At 38.6% G+C, this 23,057-nt stretch overlaps 3 protein-coding genes across 9 annotated transcripts in view; 1 reads left to right on the top strand and 2 right to left on the bottom strand.

Moving 5' to 3' along the window:
• slc1a9 (solute carrier family 1 member 9) overlaps positions 1–1,002 on the bottom strand; it is an 84,896-nt gene extending 83,894 nt beyond the window's left edge. Inside the window, exon 1 of one of the 2 annotated variants that reach the window (XM_087241986.1) lies at positions 208–345. Coding sequence is in view for 1 of the 2 variants with exons in the window: in XM_087241988.1 (XP_087098114.1) it covers positions 208–270 (63 nt within the window). In the remaining variant the exon portion in view is untranslated. Of the gene's footprint in view, positions 1–207 lie in introns of both variants that reach the window. The other variant, XM_087241988.1, reaches the window with a different exon arrangement.
• On the top strand, positions 336–20,481 carry ntf4 (neurotrophin 4). The gene is made up of 2 exons (XM_087244678.1): positions 336–796; positions 15,759–20,481. Exon 2 carries the CDS (start codon positions 15,778–15,780, stop codon positions 17,041–17,043), a length of 1,266 nt encoding a protein of 421 aa, XP_087100804.1. The 5' UTR covers positions 336–796; positions 15,759–15,777; the 3' UTR covers positions 17,044–20,481.
• Positions 20,482–20,550: 69 nt separating this feature from the next.
• Positions 20,551–23,057, bottom strand: part of ppfia3 (PTPRF interacting protein alpha 3) — a 77,199-nt gene continuing 74,692 nt past the window's right edge. For all 6 annotated transcript variants that reach the window (XR_015480890.1, XR_015480889.1, XR_015480888.1 and 3 more), the window contains one exon: positions 20,551–21,935. The gene's annotated coding sequence lies outside the window, so the exon portion shown is untranslated. The remainder of the gene's footprint in view (positions 21,936–23,057) is intronic.

A 23,057-nucleotide genomic window follows, 5' to 3' on the forward strand; every position in this document is an offset into this window, starting at 1 on the left:
GGATTAACCTTCCCTTTAATGTTTCCTTGCAGTCATCAACAACTAAAAGGTCATTGGGTGTATGGTGCACTTGTTTGGGGGTGATTAGTTTGAACTTAAACTTAGTTAACTGACAACAAATCACCTCCCAAGGCAGTCCATCCATTAAATTTAAACCATTTGCACTCTTTTTTTGTGTTTTTCATTATGAGAACTCTGTACACCCACCGCTAGCAGATGGTCCTCGTCCTTTTTTTCCTCCACCATAATGTCTTCTTTCACTCTGTCCATTCCTCTTCTACTAAACCAGCCCTCTTTCACTCCCACTGGCTGTGTTGTCCCCCTCACCGCCTTTCATGAAGATACCTTACCGCACGACTTCAGCACTCAGACCTCGCCGCGGGAATTTCTGCATCCACTAAACGAAACATTTCAACTTTTCTTTCATATTAAGCGTCTCTCGTTTACAGCTCGGCTTGGCAGCTGAAAAAGTGGAGTTCAGGCTCATACACGCTGTGTCAGAGGTGTATTATTGCTCTGGTTGTTCACCACTTGCATGTCAATCTTCCAGAAAGTCGCGCGCGAGGACTGACTTGAGATTATTAGGCGCTTGTTTAACAGATAACCGTGGAAATACAACTCGACGTGGACCTCCTGAAAGTGGACTTCGGAGATGATATGAGAGTCCTCTGCGGTTTAAACCATGTGAAGCGGGAGCTGTTGTGGAAATTTCGTTGATTATTGAGTGAGACTGACGGACTGTTGAATCAATGTGGTGTTTGCCGAAGTTACGTGTGGCCCGAAACTCACCTCAACGGTAGGTGTTCCGTGTTATAATTAGCCGAAGTATCTTGGTGTAATACAGGTGTATTACAGACACATATTCATACGCTTCCGATGCTGATAACAATCTAAAGTGGTGTAATGACAGATGGAGTTTTATCGTAACAGTTAATTTAATGTGAGGATCGGAGTCGTTGACAGGTTGTCAAGCGTCGAAATTAGCGAACTGAATCGGAATGTGAATCGATTCTTGAATCGATTCGTTCACTAAGTGGACTGAATTCTGTCCGAGTACAAGACACAGAACTGAGAGCTGGACTTTTGATAGCATATTATTAAGACATGCTGTACAGTCAGGTAATGTACATTAATTTCAGCATTGTATATTTCAAAATAGCTCACTATAAGGCAAATTACTTTGTTTTAGTTAACTTTAGCTGAATCATGGCTTCTACAAAACACATTATACATCCAAACTAAAAGAAAGCAGGGTTCAATTGTAGAAGAGACACTATACAACAATAGGGCTTTCCTGGTTAAATAAATACAAGAATGAATAAATAAATAAACAAACAAACAAACAAATATGCCAAATGTATAAATAAATAAAGCATGTATTTGCATACGAACACATCAATAACAGCCATTAAACATGATGAATCGTTTTAGAATCAAATCGACTCTTGGAAACAGGTTTGACTTAGGTCTCTTAATTCTCAAAAGAGTTGACTACAAAACTATTTTGGCTAAAGATCAAATATGGTATTTTTTAAAACTAGCCACTAGCGACTCGACAAAATGGATGTGTGCTGTAACGTTAGTCCAAATAATGCTGTCCCGAACGCGGACTCGCTGAAACTTGCGTCGACTGTCAGTTCAGATGTTGACCAGGTGTTTACTTTCCGCGGTCAGCAATTACTGTTCACTTTTGTTTACCTGCACACCTCAGAAGGAGGTCCAACCTGCTGTTACAAATACACAGTTGTAGGTGTGTTTTGTTTATGTTTTAGCATGACTCTGTCATCCGAATGAATGGTAGATTCAACAATCCATATCGCCGAATAATCTTATATTGTCATTCGAATGAATGGTAGATTCAATAATTAATATCGTTTAAGAATATAATATTTAAGAGGTTATCCTATGGTGGAAGTGTGAAAAAACACACCTATCTACATAAGAGAGTAATAATGTGTAAGTGTTTACACAGTAAAGGAGTTTTGGCTCGGAGCAGCCATTTAGAATAATAATTAACACATGCACATCAGTCACCTGCCCAGATAGCCTATAAAAACAGAAACACAAACAGAAGCTCACAACCTTTGTTTACTGTATAATGAATGTTTATGTAACTGTTTTCTCACCCCTGTAACACATCGCTGTGTGGGGGTAAGGCTTTTGACAAACAATACAGGAAAATAAACCTACAGGTATTCAGTCAAACGTGAACCTTTCTTCCAATTATTCAGACAAGGACTGAAGTAGACAGGTTTTTCTCAGAAGGAAAAGGTGGATGGAGATACTCTCAAAGTGTAAGAGTTTGTCACCCAGTGTGTGGTTGCCATTTTCAGATGTTTAAGTTTAAGCAGCTGGCTTTTCAACAGCAGCACAGCGCCTCTGACCAGAAACATCTGATGTTTTTGTACATGATTAAGAGACGAAAATGATTTAATGAAAAAGAGGAGGATCAGTGATGTTTGTCTTGGAATAATATCCCCTGCCAGACAAGATATGTTTTTATTTTTTACCCAGAGGGAATTTTGCTACATCATTTTTAATACTCTCTTTTAAATTAATTAAATGAGAGATTTTAGGCTAATTGTAATTCATAATGATAAAAAAAATAATAATTATTTAGTCTTACATGACCATTGCCCACTATCTCTCTGACCTTTTATCTCTTTACTTTTTAGGGTACATCTAGACAGAGATTCTAGATACAATTGGAAACATTTTAATGTGTTTTAGCTGTTCATTTACATAAAATTTACATCATTGTACCATTTAGCTTCTCAGTGTAAACTGCAATGCAGAAAACAGTGACATTCATAAATTTCATGTTCAGTTTATAGATGTAGATGTTTATAGATGTTCAGTTTATAGATATATGTCAAATCAACAATAGTGGAATCCATGACTACCACTGCATTCCATTTGGAAGAGCTCATCCCTCTGACCTAACCCATTAGAAAGGTATAAATGTGTGACACCAAAGAACTCCACAGGGACCTGAAGTGTTAATCAGTTGTGCTCTTTGAAATCCTTTAATTCTGAAGTGCCCTTAGAAGTGGCCAGTTTTATACATTTTGAATTGGAATGACACTTCAATATGGTGCCCACAGGTGTTTTCACTCTGAGGTGCACTTTCGAAGGTGATACATATACCATTTGAACACACACTATATTTTTGCAGATGTGTGTGGTTTTTTTAACAAAGTGAAAGTGCCAATGACTCGCCTGGAATGCATAACATAGCATTTTTTGTTGTGTTCAGAAATACTTTTTTTTTTTTAACTATAAGGAAAACCATTCTGTTGTTGAAAAAAAACATTTTTGTTGTTGTCTTAACTTACCGAAAACACTTCAAATTAAGCTTTCCATATCCAAATACATGTTATAGTTTGAGGAATTGCCCTATCCTTCCTCACTCACTTTCCTTCGGTTTAGTCTCTGATTCATCAGGGGTCACCACAGCGCAATGAACTGACACTTACTCTGGCATTTGTGTTTCATGCAGATTCCTTTCAACTGTAACCCAACACTCAGAGTACACTAACTATTAAATCTCCAGTGCTGTGAAACACCCATACACACATTCACACTCATACACTACGGCCAATCTAGTTCATCCAATTCTCCCATACTGCGTGTCTTTGGACTGAGGTGGAAACCGGAGCACCCAGAGAAAACCCAATCAAACATGAGGAAGCATGCAAACTCTATGCAGAAAGGCCATCTGGCCCAGCCAGAACTCAAACCAGCGACCTCTTGTTGTGAGGCAACAGTGCTAACCACTGAACCCCTGTGTCGTCCTGCCACATTCTTTAGTTAAAAAAAGTCAGCACCAATAGCCTAATGGTTAGTGTGTTAACACAAAGCACCAAAGTGCTCACAGTGACACAAGTTTTACTCCCAGCGCAAAGTCTTGTGCCGAGCCTTCCCCTCTCTCTGCTTCCCTCACTTTACTGTTAAGAATTCAATTAAATTCATCTTTATTTCTATAGCACTTTTACTATATAAATTGTGTCAAAGCAGCTTCACATAGAAGATTGTAGTGAACTGAAAGTTCTTATAGTTTAAAATCAGTTTAGTTCAGTTTAATGTGTTTTAATATTCACTGCTGTGCGTCCAAACACTGAAAAGTAATCCATCGATGTGCAGCTCTACAAGTCTCGAACTATGCAAGCTAGTGGCGAAAGCATTTTACCATAACCTCCACTGTCCTGTGCATTATAGGTGAAAACCCCAAATCCTCTTTAACATTTTTAAAGATTTACTTCTTTGGCATTTTGCCTTTATTTGAAAAGACATTAAATCTAAGAGAGAAGGGGACAGTATCGAAAAAAGTCCATGAGCCAGGAATCGAACTTGAGTCGTTTAGATCAATGGTGCACTATAGCGCCGATAAATCCTCTTTGCTATTTTACTGGTATTAGACCGGACAAATTACAAACACTGAATGATGATGTGCAAATCTAGTCAGACATCTCATTAAAGAAGCAAAGAAAAAAATCTGGAATCTGAATGTAATTACTAGACATTAAGGATGACCAGATCTGATCGCTTGATCGGAAATAGGGCCGAATACGCGGTTTCAGACTTGACCGGAATCAGACGTTACCTCCCAATCAGGACTCGAATATATATGTATACATGTATACATTCTCATTATTTTTTAACACATCTATAGTTATTCAGTGGCAGAGTTCCTGTTTCCAGAGACCTCTCTCTTGACTTCACACAAAAAACAGCAACGCGTGCGGCATGACATCATATTGTTGCAGAGACCCTATTGGTTAAATGCCGGCAAAGTAGAACATGTCTGCGGTCTGGCGGGTATTATAAAGTTGACCGGGTATTTAAATTTGAGGTGCTATTTGTTTTTATATTAGATAAATATTATATTTATTGTTGCACTAAAGTGCAAAAGTAAAAAAAAATGTATGTTATTTATTACTTGATTGTTCAAGCCACCTCAAAGAAGGGCTCTGTTTGTTAACAGTTGTTGAATGATTAAATAAGGTCAATCAAATTAAAAACAAGCAACATCCTGGATCTCTTTCTTCGCTCTTCTTTATTTTATGTATTATAGAAATATGGGACTGGGTTTCGGTATCGGTAGATACTTAAAATCAAATGACACGGAATCGAGGGCAAAAACACCTGATCAGGAAATCCCTAGACAGTTTTATTCATTCATTCATTTTCTTGTCGGCTTAGTCCCTTTATTAATCTGGGGTCACCACAGCGGAATGAACCGCCAACTTATCCAGCAAGTTTTTATGCAGCGGTTGCCCCTTCCAGCTGTAACCCATCTCTGGGAAATGTCCACACACACACTCATACACTACAGACAATTTAGCCCACGCGAAAGCAGGGAGAACATGCAAACTCCACACAGAAACACCAACTGAGCCGAGGCTCGAACCAGCGACCCAGCGACCTTCTTGCTGTGAGGCGACAGCACTACCTACTGCGCCACTGCTTCGCCCTAGACAGTTTTAATAATTAGTCATTTTTACTCTGGAAAAAAGTTATGAGTTATGAAAATAAAAACATATATTTTTATTTTATGAAAAGTCACTAAAGAGAAATGAATAAAGAAATGTAATAAAAGCTTTCACTAAAAGTTCTGAAAAAAGATTTTGTTGCAATATAGCACATTTACCACCATTACAAGCCTTTATATGGTGTTTTCTGTACAAATCTTTGTGTCTCCATTTGAGAGCCAGTGCGCTGCGTTGGATGCTTATGGCCGAGTGTATAGGGTGAGTGGGACGATGGGAAAATTCCAAAATCGTCAGACACGTCAAGTCTGAACAGGGGGATTGTAGAATGTCTATAATGACTCACGCTTTTGTTCAGATTGGAGAGGATAAATAATAAAGGCCATACATCTGCAATAACCGATTTGACAGGCTTGTCATTGTGACAGCGTGAAGTGGTAGTAGATCCTCCGGCCGATTTCCAGTTAAGAATTGAAGAAGGCGGTTATTTATAAAGCAGGCTTCAAGTTTTCAGCGGCGTGAACCTGAGAATAGAACCAAGTGGGAGAGCCTAAAGTGTTTGTGTAAGGTGGCTTTTGTCTAGAAGATGGCAGATTACGCTTGTCATGGTGGTGGGAGTAGTGGGTTCAGATCAAAGATATGCGAGGATGTGTGCGCACAGGTTTTTGAGGTAGAGGCTATAAGATCAGGTTAAACATGCGGGTTCATTGTGCTTGGGTTTTTTATGTCAGGCTTGAGGCTCATTTTTGAGCTGCGTGGAAGGTGAGGAGAGAAAGTGCAGGGCCAGTCTGGATGGCAGAGTTTGTGAAGCATGTCATTGCTGCAAATGAAGAGCGCTGATGAAGTGCTTCTGCATGTCAGCCAGCGTCTACAGATATGCCTCCTGCACGTGTGTGTGCCTGCCTACTGCTTGTGTTCCCGTTCCAAAACAAACATACTGTATGCATTAATGGGCATGGCTTCCTCTCAAATCACACACGTACTCATGCGCTACACCCTTTTCGCTTAGGTGCACACACACACTCTCACATACCACAACAAATTCCTTGATTTATGCTTGTAACATCTAAGTCATTTTTGGTTTTGTCAAAAGATTTTCCTGATCTATTTTTTTTCAACAGTGAAACTTCTATAGATAAAACTCTTTGAAGCATGTTTTTTTGTTGCTGTAATTTTGTGGGGACATAAAGAAAATGTTTGGCATACATTTTTTGGAATTTTAACCATGCGTTAAGGTCAACAAGTTTAAAGACAAGTATATATGTATATTAACACTTTCTTTCAGAATTTCCTAGTAAACGACAACTTAAGTAGTACTAAAAACTGAAGTAAACAATTATACTAGAACACACTTCATTTACAAGCTTAAACCCTACATAGTATAGAACTGGCTGAAAAATGTAATGTGGCATGAATACTAAAAACATATTAAAATATAGATATGAATGAAATAATTATTTATAAATGTTTTACTTTAATAAATTATGATGCAATAATTTATTAATAATTATTCATTGTTTTAAAATCTTTATATATGTATTTTTTTTCTTTGGTTTAGTCCCTAATAACCGAAACAATCAGAGGAAACCCATGCTAACTTGGGGAGAGCATACATGTAACGTTGCAATTTTAAAAAAAATTGTGATATATATAAATACAATTTCACTAGATGTGTAGAATAACTATTTGGAAAGAATTTATCGTTTTAGAGTGATTGGGACGATTCTGTAAGAGAGTGCATAAAATATTGGAAACAAGCATAGATGAATTCAGTCGAGAAAAAGATACCAATTAAATAAACAACTTTGTTTTCCAAGGAGTCAAACTGTAACTTTAATCAAATGTAAAATTATACAGCATAGTCTTCATTTTATAAGCGATTCAATAAAATTAATTGTTATTAATTTGTCAAAGTTACAAATGGTACAATTTCTTAGGCCTGAATGCTTTCAAAACCCTCACACGGTCACAGACCTCAAAAAAACACTTGTAATAATCCATAAATAAATAATAATCCAGACTCCACATTGTGTATAATTGTGATGTGACTATTGCGAATGATCACATTGCGATATCGATGCTGAAATGCTATATTGTGCAGCCCCAGTGCTACCCACTAAGCCACCGTGTCACTCTCTCTATATATATATAAATATAATGACTAGGCATGGGCTGCTATAAGATTTTAAAAGTATGATAACCTTGAATAAAAATATCATGCTTTCTCTATATTGTGATTACTCCTCTAAATATATATTCTTTTTAAATGTTAAAACAAAAAAACTTGTTTCTCCTTTAAGCAATATATTTTATTTTTGAGAAACATTTAACATTTTTTGGAACAGTAAACATGTGAACAGTTACACTAAATCATTCAAATGAATAATTGACTTCTGCTGTCTTAAGTTTCCGAAACACAGATTTTTTTACTATTTAAAACAGCATCTTTGAATATATAAATGGAATAATTTCATTCATAAGTTTATTTTCTGCCTTGACTCAAACCTTGACTTTTCCAAACTTCGAAAAAAGTTATTGTTCGATGACTAATAATGACACATGCCAAGTTATTCATTTTAAACAGTTGTTTAAAAAATAGATGTGTTTCAAAACCACACAAAACCAAAACCATGCATTTCTGACAATTAAATTAAATTTTTCAAACTTAGACTTTCATATTTATTTCATATTATCTCAACACAATCAAAATACTGAGAAATAATATCCATTTATTGGTTCTTCCATCCATTTTACACAACTTATCACCCTGCAGCCCAAGAGGTTACTGAAGCGAAGCAGGGCTGATCCTGGTCAGTACCGGAATGGGAGACCACATGGGACAACTAGCTCCGAGCCCTAATGCCCCAGTAAAGTAAAGGACACACTATACTGTCAGTAAGTGCCGTCTTAATAAGATGTTAAATCGAGGTCCTGACTTTCTGTGGTCATAAAAAATCCCATCGCACCTCCCCCCCGGTGTCCTGACCAAATTCCCTCCATTGGCCCTTATCCATCATGGCCTTCAAATCATCCCCATCCACCGAATTGGCTCTATCACTCTCTCCACTCCCCCAATAAATGGCGTGTGGTGAGGTCACTGGCGCCGTTGTCCTGTGGCTGCCGTCGCATCATCTAAGTGGATGCTGCACACCAGTGGTGGTGTGGAAAGACCCCCCTGAACTGCTTTGGGTGCATGGCCATATAAATACACACATAACATTAATACCCTAGCATTTTTTCCTTATTAAATAACGTACATTTTTTACAACGGTTGTTAAACCGTCAACGGTTGTTAAGGTACAAAGTGTTGTAAGATGCACAAAATATGTTTCCGTCATTGTTTGCATGCACAAAAGACTATAAATCTCCATCTGCAGAATAAATCATGCATACCGTAAAGCTAATTTGCATTTAGAAGAAAATGAAATCAAATCTTAATTTGCATAACGCACACCTGTTTATACGTTCAACGTAAACAGGAAGTAAGCACTCATACATGTATTTCTCCGTGTCCTGGCATGCATGCATGTGAACGTGGTGGCATTCTTTCTTTCTGTGCGTGTGTCCGCAGGCTCAGTTGCACATTGTGTGCGAGCGTGTTGGTTTGGCTTGAGTGTTATTAGAAAACAGCGTCCGGGGTGGAGTGCTGTTATTATGAGCGTCACAAGTGGTGATTTTGCACTTCGCAACAGCCTTCCTGTCCACCCACTCTCTCCTTATGAGCCTAATGATTATCTCTCCCCAAACCATCAGTGACTCGACTCGGCAATTGCTGGTTTCACTCACCCCCGTCCCGCTTCATTTTTTTTTCTCAAGTGTCCCGCCTGGGGAAACCCAGGAGGAATCTTCTCAGCCGCATCACTGACATACTGAGCATTCTTCTTTTTTTCAACCCTCTTTCTCTCTTAAACTGCCTCTCCCTCCCTCATCTCTCAGCACGACAATAACAGGATTGGTGAGTGATTTACACCTGTCCGTAACATTGGACACGTCCCTCACTGTATCATCAGTAAGAAGATGGTAGACTCTAGGACAGATATTTTTGATGTTTGTTAATTTATTTTTTGTGTACTTTGAACATATTGTAGTAAATAGCTGACAGAGGTTATTAACCATTGGGTACTGTTCAAATTGACTACCCTTTCGTTATGTTTGTGGCTGTTTTGGTCCCATTGACTTCCATTATTATGACATTTTTTTGATTGTAAAGCCGTGACAGCACATAATCATGCATTCTTGATTGTTGGTGGTTTACCCTGTTGTCAGGAGGTAAAATGTGTAATTTTCACTGTTGATCATCAGTTGGCAGCATTAACCCTTTTGATAGGCCTGTGCACAAAAGTTATATGGAGTAAAACAGCAGATTATAGGGTGTAAACATGCACTTACTATGTTTACTATGTTCTGAGAGCTGAGCTGCTTATTTTGATTGTATCAGACATATCAAGATAAGTGCACAAAGGTCTCTCTTTCTCACACACACACACACACACACACACACACACACACACACACACACACACACACAATATTGACAGGCGGATTGGTGCAGCAGCAGCGGTAATGCGGTAGATGTATCAGTTTGTTGTGGTAGCTGAGCTGAAAGGCAAAGATCTCGATTTACTGGTCAATCTACGTTCCTACTTTCACCTGTGGTCATGAGCCTTGGGCTATGACAGAAAGGACAAGATCTTGGATACAAGCAGTCGAAATGAATTTCCGACGCAGGGTGGCAGGGTGCACCCTTATAGAGGCCTAGGAACGCCTCGGGATCTCCCCGGAGGGGCTGGAGGAAGTGTCTGGGGAGAGGGAAGTCTGGAGTTCTCTCCTAAGACTGCTGCCCCTGCGACTCAGCCCCAGAAAAGCGGATGAAAATGAAATGAACTTCTTTCCAACAGAAAAAAAACATCAACAATCAAGAATGCATGATAATATGGTGTCATGTTTTTGCAATCAAAAATGTCATTATAATGGAAGTCAATGGGGCAAAAACAGCCATAAACATAAGAAAGGGTAAACCTGCCCGGTCCTCGAGGTTAGGGGTTGACCGTTGGGCCAACGACCCACCTCATAAAAATCTGATGTTATGAAACACCAACATGGTGCAGCTAAATATTAACTTCGATATAAAAAGTATATCGATATAAAGTAAATTTGCTCAACATTGTTTTATTTTTTTACACTTTCAAAGAGTCCAAATGTCAGGTTTGTCACCTAAAATCATTCCATTTGCCTACACAGAGAAAGTTGTGGCCAAATTAGAACTCAAAATCACCCCAGAGAGGATGAAAACATCCTCAACAGCACACAAAGGTTAACATTAACTCCTATGTTTAATAGGACACCGAGAAATACAAACAATGGCAGCAGTGGCGTAGGGCTTAAAGCATGTGGCAGTAACATTTGTTTGAGTTGGAGGTTTGGAGGACTTTATTGTGCCATTTAGGTGGCATCCATTTGATAAATATTCCTGTTCAATATAGGGTATCATCGTGCCCTGTTTTATAATGTAGACTTGCTATTTCCACTAAGTATATATAGCATCTAACTACAGATTTGGCAAAGAAAATACAGCACTGTTTACATTGTGTGAATAGAATCGCTATTTACAGTACACTGAAATGTAAAAAGCATGTTCCTAACAATTTACTAGGGATGCTCTGATCGATCAGCTGAAGATCGGTATTGGCAAATAATCACATTTAACGACTCGATTGGTACTCGCCATTCTGGCCGATCTCATGAACAGATCGCAGGGCATTTAGGAGTTTACAAGCAGAGGAAGACGCACTTGTGCACCAGTATATTATACATAGCAGACAACAGTCACAACGTGAGAAGGTAAATGATTTGTGGAGACGTGATTGATGGATGCGCTCGCATCACAATATATCCAGATGCGGGGTGACCTCTTTTTTTACATTCTATTGGTGTGACTTGCGTGAGTGATGGGCTCATGTTTTGAGCTGCTGTGACACGAGCAAAGCGATTATAGCAACTGTTATGTTATATTATTTTCTGTAAAGCTGATTCTGGCCATAATATGTTCACACCTGAATGGTTATAAGAGATGTGTTTAAGGGATGGTCGCATGGTGGCACAGTAGGTAGTGCTGTCACTTCACAGCAAGAATGTCGCAGGTTCAAGCCGCGGAGGCGTCAGTTGGCATTTCTGTGTGGAGTTTGCATGTTCTCCCCGCATCCTCCCTATAATTTACTATTTTGATTTGCCATACACAACTTATAATTCATATTTGTACCAATTACAAGAAAGCTGAATTTCACTTTATGCATTAAACTATCTCAAATTTACAGTAAGGCAAGTTTTATTGTCACAAATATGAGTTCAATGTTTTTTAATGATGTTATAAACACATTATTCATATTCCTTCGGCTTAATCCCTTATATATCAGGGGTCACCACAGTGGAATGAACCACCAACTATTCCAGCATATGGTTTACACAGCGCATACCCTTCCAGCTGCAACCCAGTACTGGGAAATACCCATACACTCTCACATGCATGACAGTTTAGTTAATCCAATTCACATACTATGCATGTCTTTGAAGGGGAACCTGGAGAACCCAGAGAAAACCCATGCAAACCCTTGGAGAACATACAAAAGCCACTCAGAAATGCCAACTTGTTGAGCCGGGACTCAAACCAGCGACCTTCTTGCTGTAAGGTGACAGTGCTAATCACTGAGCCACCATAACACCTAAACTTACTACATAAAAATTATGAAAATATGTATAACAAAGCTGAAAATGCAGCTTTGTGTCACTGGAATACATTTTGTTTTAAAAAGAAAACAGTTCTAACTGTAGCAGAGTATTTTACAATATAACTGGTTTGCTGTAGATTTTTTATCACCGAAATGCAGCCATGAATTACAGACAGATAGATAGCACAAGCAGCAACATCATCTGATCATTTTAGATGTGGTGGTTTTGCTTCCACCTGGTGGTTGGCAGAATGTGTGTTTCCAGAAGTGAGTGCTGAAAGTAAAAGGAAGAGAGATTATCATCCATCAGTGTAGTTTTACTCTAACCCCCACTAAATAAACACATAAATCACCGCCTCGAGGCCAGGAGCTTGTCTTAAAGAAGAACTTTGCCTTTCCTGTCGATAAATAACCCAAATCTCAGAGGTATTCTCATCATTGCTGAGAGTCGTGTTACAGATATGACTAAATTAGGGATCATCGGGTCAAACCTACTGTTGAAGTCAGAATTATTAGCCTCCCTGTTTATTTTCCCCCAATTTCTATTTAACGGAGAGAAGATTTTTCCAACACATTTCTAAACATAAACGTTTTAATAACTCATTTCTGATAACTGATTTATTTTATCTTTGCCATGATGACAGTAAATAATATTTGACTAGATATTTATCAAGACACTTCTATACAGCTTAAAGTGGGATTTAAAGGTTTAACTAGGTTAATTAGGTTAACTAGGCAGGTTAGGGTAATTAGGCAAGTTATTGTATAATGATGGTTTATTCTGTAGACTAACGAAAAATATATAGCTTAAAGGGGCTAATAATATTGACCCTAAATAGTTTTTTTTAAATTAAAGCTGCATTTATTCTATATGAAATAAAACAAAGAAAACTTTCTCTAGAAGAAAAAAATATTATCAGACATACTGTAAAAATTTCCTTGCTCTCTTAAACATCATTTGGGAAACATTTGAAAAAAGAAAAAAAATTCAAAGGGGGCTAATAAGTCTGGCTTCAACTGTACAAGACAAAGATTAAAACACGATTTCACGAATGCATTTTTGAAGCTCAGAGCAGTGGAATTTATTCTTTGGCTCATGCAGTAAAGTGGCATCTTTTTGTTTGCCTCAGTCATGCTCATAAGCTGTGAAATTTACAACCTTTTCCACACATACCAGAGTTGTTTGTGGTCTCGTGTGAAACTAGGCCAGCGCTAGACCAACACTATTAGTGGCTTTATTTCAAACTGAGCTTTGCCAGACGTTGACTAGCCGATGATTTCATATCTGCGCTGACCAACCAGAGCAAGCCATGGTGAAGCATGTTTGTGGCTCCGCTCTATCTTTAACACAAAGACATGAATCTGCTGTCTGCAGATCTGCATCGTTTTTCCACCAGCGTACGCCAGAGCAGTAAAGCTCTGTTTAACAGCTTTATTCTGACTTCTTTTCATTAAGCCGGTATTGAGGTGGTTCATTTGAATCCTGCTGCCACCCCAAAGTGCTCTATAGACATACACAACAGTAATTGTGAATTTTAGCTCAGTATATCTCACTCACAGTGCAACTTTACCCCAACATGTTCAACTTTATAGCATGATAAAACTCGATTTCCCATTTTGGAGTTGGCATGAAATAATTTTTTCCCCTAGTGAATCATCTGGTGAAACTAAACATTAATTGGACTTGCCCATAAGTATGTGCACTTAAACATCAAAGATTCAGATTCAACAACTGATGGATTAACCAAGTCCTTTTCATGGAATTTCTTTTCTAAATGAGTTACACTTGAATATTTGTAAGAATATAGTAAAAATATGTTGCTACTGTATTTTAGGCCCTGTTTACACGAATACGGTTTTGTTTTAAAACGCATAAGTTTTGCTACAGTTATGGCTTTCGTCCACACTACTGTGGAGTTTTTGAGCCCTGAAAACAGCATTTTGGAAATGCTGAAGAGGCTGTTTTTGTTTTAAAACGCTGCTGCTTCATGTTTGTGTGGATGGGGAAAATGGAAACATCTGAAAACTGAGGCGTGGCTGCAGACATTAACTACCTGATTGGGGCTTTTTCTTAAACTTAAGAACTCAAAGTTCAGTCTTGGATTCTTTTCTTGTAAGGTCAGACTTCGCAATTTTATACTGAACTGCCGAGGACACGCCGGGTAAATCTTCATATGTAAAATCAGTGTACGTTTATGTCATTCACCCTGGCTATGTTTCAACTTAACAATAAAATGAAAACATGACAAAAAGCACTGTCTCTTTTCATTTTCTATTAACAATTTAAACATAACAGACACCAAAAATGTTGAGGCATCATGTACATATTTATATGGCTGTCACCACTGTATGCAAATATATAACAAAACAGCTGCCTCCTTTTATCATTGAAAAATATGAAACATCAGGCTCACTGTGTAGTTTTGGCAATACGCACTTAATGTCAGGCTATATGCACACAATAAACATTATCAGAAATGTGTAAACATTATCAGGAAATGCATGTGAAATATGAGATAACCAATAGCTGAATATAATAATCAGTAGCTATAGCTATAATTTTAATAGTCAATAATAATTATAAAAGTATTCAGTACAATATTGTTATACAATAAAGGAGTTAAAGGCAAACATTCGATCAAACATGTAGAATCAGATTTATTAACCTATCCTTACACTCAGCCAAAACACCTTACCTAAGAACAAGTAGGCTAACACCGATTCACACTTTTTAGAGTCAACCCTTGATAGAGAGCGTATCTGAAGTTGGGGCTGACGCGATTATCATAGCAGTGTCAACCAATGAAATTAGTCTGCGGTCGGCTACTGTCTGAACTGGGGTATTTGCATAAAGCAATCTGATTGGCTGACGCTTCCGTTGGTGCTTGAAAAGTTGAGAAATTCCCAACTTCTGCAGCGAGCAACGCTGCTAAAGCGGCGCCAACGTATCCACAATTCAGTTAATCTGCGCTTGACGCCACCCATTCAAAGTAGATGGACGCCCTATGAGAATGGGGCGTTATAGACACATTAGATATAGGTCTACATAAGATGAATTATAGATTATGTTTAACAACTACAGAGAGATAAGATCCACCGGCAGATTCAGGGTTGTCATAGAGTGTGTTCACACTTGGCAGATTCAGGTTCAGTTGAAGCAAATTCTTGTGAGATTACTGTTTTTGTGTAGCTGTGAACGTTGATATCTAAACCTGGTGCACATCAAACAAGCAGACTGACATAGGGTGGATCTCAGTCCCAGTTCTCAGTTTTTTTCCTATCATAGAAGCAACATTGAAAAATAAACTGAAAAAATAGCATTGCATGTACAAACAACAAGCACTATCAGCATTATTTACAAAGTTCGATAAGTTCTATCATCAAATATACCTCTTATGTTTGGTTTGGACCAAATTAACCAAGAGAACTGAACTAGAAGTGCACATCCTTAAAATGTATATGTTACCCCTTACATTGTGAAGTAAATATTTGTAATTTCATATTTCGTGCACTTTTTAATTCTTGCTTTCTTACCTATTCATAGTTGACACGTCTTGGGAGTGATGCACTGGCTTCCCCTGGTTGCCATGGTGATCGCCTCGGCCCTGCCTTTCCCTCAAAGTCCTGTGCCCGGGCTTGTTGCCGCGACGATAGAGCCTGGCAGAAACGACAGCAACAGCACCAGTGTCCTGAAAGCTGAGACCAACTCATCAGTGGACAAGCACCCTCATGGTGCTGTTTCTGACAACAACTACAGCACACCTGATGTAGCTCCCCCTAGAACAGAGGGTGACCGTATATCCAAGGGTAGAGCAAACCAAGAGAATCTTTTAACACAGCACAACCTTTTCAACAACACAAAGCAGGACTACACAGGTGGAGGAGATAGGACTACCAGAGAAGATGCATCCAGGACGCATGATCATAGGAAATACAAATCACAAAAGAATGTGGTCGAAAAGGCCAGTTTTGGCCAGCTTGACCGTAGAAAGTTACACGAAGAAAGTAGTGTTGAGACTTTTCCAAAAGATGACACAAATGCAAGAAATAAACCTCTTGAAGGTCTTGAGTTACCTGTACAGGACAACCAGGACGAAGTTCAACCACAAGGGAAAGAGTTTGAAATGGATCCAGGCTTTCGGATCGAAGAAGATCAGCTGTTTTTGCTGGACGCCCATCCTCGAGTGCTCTTCTCCTCGAGTCTTTCCCCACCCAAACATCCACCTCTGCTCTTAATGCTGGAGTTGGGCTTGTTGGCCAGTGATGAGGTAGAGGATGGGGAAAGCCACACAATGGATTCTACTACACCTAGTCACGGAGGTGACAAAGAGGCATACAGGAACTTACTCTTGGGTGTTTCTGATTCAACTGGCCACGTTCCTAGAGCCCGCCGCAAGCGACAGGTCGACCAATACACACAAGGCCGTGAGCGCTCTGTGTGTGAGGCCGAAAGTGGGTGGGTGACTAAGAAGAAAACCGCAGTGGACCATCGTGGAAATAATGTCACTATTATGGATTACATCCCGACCCAGGCTACGCCACTGAAGCAGTACTTCTATGAAACAAGGTGCCGCGTGTCAGGAAACGGCAGTGGGCAAGGGGTGGAGGGGGCAGGCTGCTTGGGAGTGGATAAAAAACACTGGATGAGCAGGTGCGAAACCAAACAGTCATATGTACGTGCCCTCACCTCGAATGTCAACATGAAGGTAGGCTGGAGGTGGATCCGTATCAACTCCTCCTGCGTTTGTGTGCTGCTCAGCAGAGGAAAGTACTCCACTGATAGGACGCTCGAGAAGGGAGGAGAGCAAGAGGGCAGAAGGTTCAGTTAGTATGGACTTTCTTGAAGGAATGATTGACAGGTTATGTACATGTTTAAGAGTGTTTAAGGGACTGCGTCTATTCTGGTGCACTGCGTGGGGGATACTTCCTTTCCAGATGTTACTACACATCACTTGACAAAGCCTTATTGCTGTACCCCAGTGAGGGATAATCATGAAAATGAAAACCTTTTTACCTTTAAGTTGCCCTCAGAACCTGCAGTGATTTGGAACACAAAAGGATAGTGTGGCACCAGAAAGTTTTTCATTACTTTAGTCACTCTTAAAAATGTCTGAACTTTACTGCATTCCATCAGGAGAGTCTGGATTTGTTCCCAGAGGGGCACTGTTCAGCAGAGTTTAGCTCCAGCCTTAGACTAGGACGTTCATAGCAATTGTGTTGGAAGTAAAATGTGCAGAACAGTGGCCTTCTAAAAGCAGAGTGAGACACCCCTGCATTACTGAATACCCCTTCAAAAAAAGATGCTTGAAGTTTTCTCTTAATTTACCAGGGTTTTTTGACCCTGTTTATGTTTGGTTTTTAGATGCATTTTGTTGATAACGAGAAGATAAGGTAGACGCATTCCTGTTGACCTGCTGACTATTTTGTCCATTTTCAACCACTTGCCTTTTTCTGATGTTTAAAATATAATGTGCATATTTTATTGTTATTTACAAAACTATAGAGAATACTGCGGTTTTGAGTTAGAGTCTGTAAAATAACAGATAATAAATAAATTAATAATAAATAAGTCAGTTAGACTGGTGAAGGAAGATTGGGCTTTACAATATGAAAAAAGTTGACTACATTTGCCCTAAAAGGACCTGTAGGCAACTGTATGGCATCACTGTATAAACTTTTTTCCACAAAAGTGTGAAGTGGTTGAAAGTGGACAAGCTCAAGGAGTTTAGAGTCAATCACATACATCAAATTCATACAGATACCCTGGCAGATTAACAGTTATTACAATCACGTATCAACACACAACAAGACTATTAAATGTATTTATTTCTTCAAATCCCTATTATAGGGGTCCTATTGTGCTCTATTTTGGCAGTGTGCTAGAATGTGGTCTCATGCTTGGTGGTTTAAAAAACACATGATTTTTCCCTATACCTTTCTCCCCAGCACAAATAGCTTAATTAGTTCTGGGTCAGACAAAGATCAGAACTTACCAGTGTTTTCAATGATATAAGGTTTGGGTTGCAGACATTTGAATCCATATACTGTATGTACAGTTACTTAATAGTCATTGAGTACTCAACAGAGACTCTTTAGGAAATCAGAATGTTTCCTCTATTATCTATCAGTTAAACCAGACATGTACTATAGTTAATCCAAAATTATACTATCAGTCAAACAAGCCACTATTTCATAAGAAGATGATGAATTGACGTGTTGTAAATCCAGCAGCTTTAATCTCTCCACTGCAGATTAACATAGTGTCACTCATCATAAACTAATATGGTCATTCTTAATGATGATTAAATGTCATTTAAAAACTAAATACTTACACATATTTGAGAATTTGTAATATCAGATTTTTCACAAAATAATCAATTGGAGCCGAGAATATTGGTCAAGAGGATTGCGCAGAATATTTGCATGCTCGGATATATCAAGACATATCAGAATTACAACATTATTGTTGTTTTGCCCCTCCCCACCAACCATTCGAATTTCCATTGGTGGAATTTTTGTGACATCATAAACTCTGGAAAACAATGCTTGTAGTCCAAATGTGCTGTTCCTTGTAGTTCTTTATATTTATAAAGCTAAATAGCTCTCTTTGGAGTAGAATCGACCTTTGAGATTTGTAATTTTGTTGATCGTTTTTTATTTCCAAACATACATGCTACACACTGACCAACATTTAAAAAGCATAATAGGTCCCCTTTAAGTAAATACATTGGCATAATATTTGCAATGCATCTGGGCAGCTATTTTGGGCATGCAAGACAAACTTTTTAACAGTGAATTCACAAACTTCTTGCCAACACATCATTGAACAATATTTCACATCAGCTATAAAGTTTGATATGAACTGTTATGTTTTTTGTGCTTAAACACGTAGTGCCATTGGTTCAGGTTGGTCCCGCAAATGGCTATGCACTGTCCCAACATGAGGTTTTTAAAGCTGCTGTAGTGAGACAGTGACTTTACTGAGTTACAGTTCCCAGCAAACAATTTTGTTTAATAGACATCTAATAGACATCTAAACATAGTCAGCTTGCCTAAACAAGGCTAAACTTGGGATTTCAGTGAAAATCTAATAGATGACTAGTCTGGTTAGTCCCGAATTTAGCCTTGTTTTAGCCAAGGCGACTATGTTTAGACATCTATTAGACATCTTTTAAAAACAAAAAATGCTTGCTTGGTTGTTCAAGAGCTTCTTGGAATTAGATGGTGGGACTATTCTATTATATTGCACAAAAGTGTTCCTCCTAGTCGCAGCAACATTCAAGTCTATGTGCCTTTACTTCAAGTGATAAGAGGTTTGAAGTAATTGTAAGTGAGGTTATGATGATCCACGTCTCACTAGGCCAGTGCGTTAACTCACGCAAACAAAAAAACCTCATTAACGAGATAGATTCCCCCCACCCGTACTTTTCCTATATTGTGTTACATTTGTTTTATTGTATCTATAGTATACAGACAATAAGTTATTACTTTTGAATTAGTATGTAAGCGTAAGTACTTGATATTAATATATTTCTTCATAAATGTACAATATGTGAAACCTATACTTCATGCAGATATATGTGTATTTATAACAGCCTTAAACGATTAAGGATTTGCCTTTAGTGGGGATTAAGTATAAAGCTGTGGTCACACTGGACTTTTTTCTCCATAGACTTCCATTTATACGCACACAAATGCAACAGGCCAGACAGGCAAGGTCATGAGGCAAGTTTCACAGTTTTTCGGAAAGTTCAAGCTTGGTGAACCCTGACCTGCGAAATCGCATCACATGATTGCGTGAGACGATTTGAAGATCAAAACATGACCTCTCTGGACAGAAATGTAAAACATGGACCGATCGCTCGCTTTTTTTCAGCGTCAAATTATTTTGTTTAATCCCACCCCTTTTCGCAGTGACAGAATTTCGCATGCTCAAACTCTAGTGTGACCGCGGCTTAACTCGTAAGTGCCTCGGTAAATTGGACTGACGGTTCACCCATGTACAGCAGTCAGAAAATAATATCGGATGAAAAAATCTGTAGACCAATCCCCGTAGTACTGTATTAGAAAGCTGCGGATGTCAGTTCACAGGGTTTGATGTCATTTTTCACATTGTAACAAAGTATTATGTAATCTTTGTACGGTAGATACTTTTGTATATGGATGTCTTTTTTTACAATGTAGATGAAAAAGCAAGAGGGGCTTTAGTAAAATACAAAATGGAATATATGTTTGTAGTTTGTTTTGTAATAAAAAAACAGTAAGTACACCCATTTGCAGTCGTAAAATGTCACCTCGCATGCACAAACGTCGAAATCACTCTGCGGTACCATTAGTAACACTTTATTTTATTTAGATTTTCATCATTATCATCATTATTGTTTTATTTTGCAGACATCATTTTCAATTCGAATCACTGTCATCCTCGTCAAACAGCAATGGTTTGTTTTGAAATCATAACACAATTTCGTTTTGTCAAAATGTACACATACAAGTAGCATATTTTAATGACCATGTTTTGAATATCTCATATTTACGCTTTAAACTAGATCAAATTAAATTACAGTCAGAATTATTAAATGAACATGTACATACAGTTATTCAATACATACATAAAGAAAATAAATATAGTTATCATAAAAATAAAAAATCAAAATCAAAATACACACAATTTTACAAATTGTTCCCCAAGCTCTTAACCTCATATGTTTAATGTACACGTAATTTTTCTCATTTTTAACTTCATATTTGTCTTATTCCCCGAACGTTTTAGTTCGTTGTCGTCTTGGTTGTTTTGACATGCATCGCAACACAGAAGCTAAACGATTTCTCTCACTGGTTTACACCCGGATCCCTCCCTCCCTCCCGTCCCGTCCCCCCGTTTCTCCACCTCCGTCCACGTCTTGTCGTCTTTTATGGCTTGCGTTGTTAGAATGATTCTGTCCGTCAGGACTCATATCTGCTGGTCACTTGCTTTGTCCGCAAGCATCTATCAGTCAGTCTCACCCACCAGCTTCCCTTTATCAGCTCTCTCTCCTTCTCTCTCTCTTTTCGGACCTTTCGTCTTTAATCTAAAAGAGGTTTGAAAACCAACCAAAAAAAAAAAAACACCTAGTAGTACTTGAGCAAGAATTGTGCCCTTTGCGGCCTCACTCTTTCTCTCCCTGCGCTCTATCTCAGCTTGTGCTCGCTCTCGTGATTGAGAAACATCCAGCGAAGTCGTCTGTTAAGTACACTTCCTCTGAACCCTCGCGCATGTAAACATCCCTGAAGTCCAGGTTGAGTTGCCACAAACATCCGTTGCTATTAGACTCAAGAGAGAGCGACTTGCAGCCGTTCTTGAAGAATCAAGGGCCATAGAAACGAAGGACGGAAAGACAAGAGAGTTCATCTACGGATGTCCCATCAGCACAGACACAGGAAGTGAGAAGAGAGAACGACAGAAAGAAAGATTAAACAGTCATCCAATGCCTCCAACCATCTTGTTTCTCGTACCACTCTCTCTCGTATGTGTGTCATACATTCTTCATGTCTTTTTGTCATTTCATTTTTTTTTTTTTTGCTCTTTCTCCATCCCTCTTCTGTTATTGCAGAATGGTCACACCAGTAGAGTTATATTTATAAATGTATATATTCATTGCTTTTTTTGTTCTGCTTATCCCCCCTTCCTCCCCGTGAATGAAATGTAAAGCCGGTTCCAGCTTTCCGACGACGATGCCTCCTGTGTGCGAGAGAGAGAATTACAATGCCGTCACGATACACAAAGTGCAGTCAAGGCAGTGGTCCATCTGTTAACTGTCAAAAAAAATGGAATCCATTTTTTAATTTTATTTTATACATATATATAATTTTTGAGAGGAATTGTGCATTTTAAAGGATACCTATATTACCCCCTTACCAAATTTCAAGATTTTAGAGAAGTCTTTTGTGTCTCCAGGATGTGTCTGTAAAGTTTCAGCTCAGAACACCCATAAGATTATTTATTATACCTTTCAGAATGTTGGATTTTCTGCTCTGAACACAATGTAGCTGGTTTTTTTTGCCTGTGCCTTTAATGCTAGTTCTCCCTGCCCACCATTCCCACATGCCTGCCAGTGTGCGCCTCAATCTCCGCCTGGGCTATGTCAGATAAACAGCACAGTGACAGACATGAAGAAAGCTGATCTTATGTAACGTTTGAAAGAAATACTACCGTAAGAACTTTCCCAATGATTATTTGATGTATTTGTTGTGGAGTTAATGAGTCGATGAGAATGATGATTCACAAAATGTCATTACATAGTTCACACACACCGCAGTTTTGTACTGTTTTTGCATGCAAATGTGACTGGATACTAGGGCTGTGCGATTAATTGAAATCCAATCACAATCGCGATTTGAAACGTTGCAATTAGCGAATCACAAGAGGCTGTGATATGAAATATATATGTTGTACATCATTTCCTCCACGCAGAGCAAATGTGTAACTGCAGTCTGTGTGTGACAGTCTTGCTATCCAATTGAGTGAGCACACTTTTGTTCTACCCAATCAAAATTGTGCAACCGAACTATGCGGAAAGCCCACAATAAAACAAACAAACAGGAAAGTTGGAGACATGGAGACATGTTAATACGCGTCTGTCAGTCAATTCGGTGGGCGGAGAAAACGCACTCCTATTTCATGTTGCGGTGGGCCTCAAAATGGGAGGGACTAGGATTCCATTTTAACGTCAGGAAACTTAAAAAACAGAGACTTATTGTCTTTATGTCACCCCAATATAACTGTGGACACACTATACCCGCACACAGTTCTGTCCAAACTGCTCCCAAAAGATGTTTTCATCATAGTTGCCATTTTAAATTA

Source organism: Danio rerio, chromosome 3 (genome assembly GCF_052040795.2).
Source record: "Danio rerio strain M-AB ecotype USA chromosome 3, GRCz13ab, whole genome shotgun sequence".
Lineage (NCBI taxonomy): Eukaryota > Metazoa > Chordata > Actinopteri > Cypriniformes > Danionidae > Danio > Danio rerio.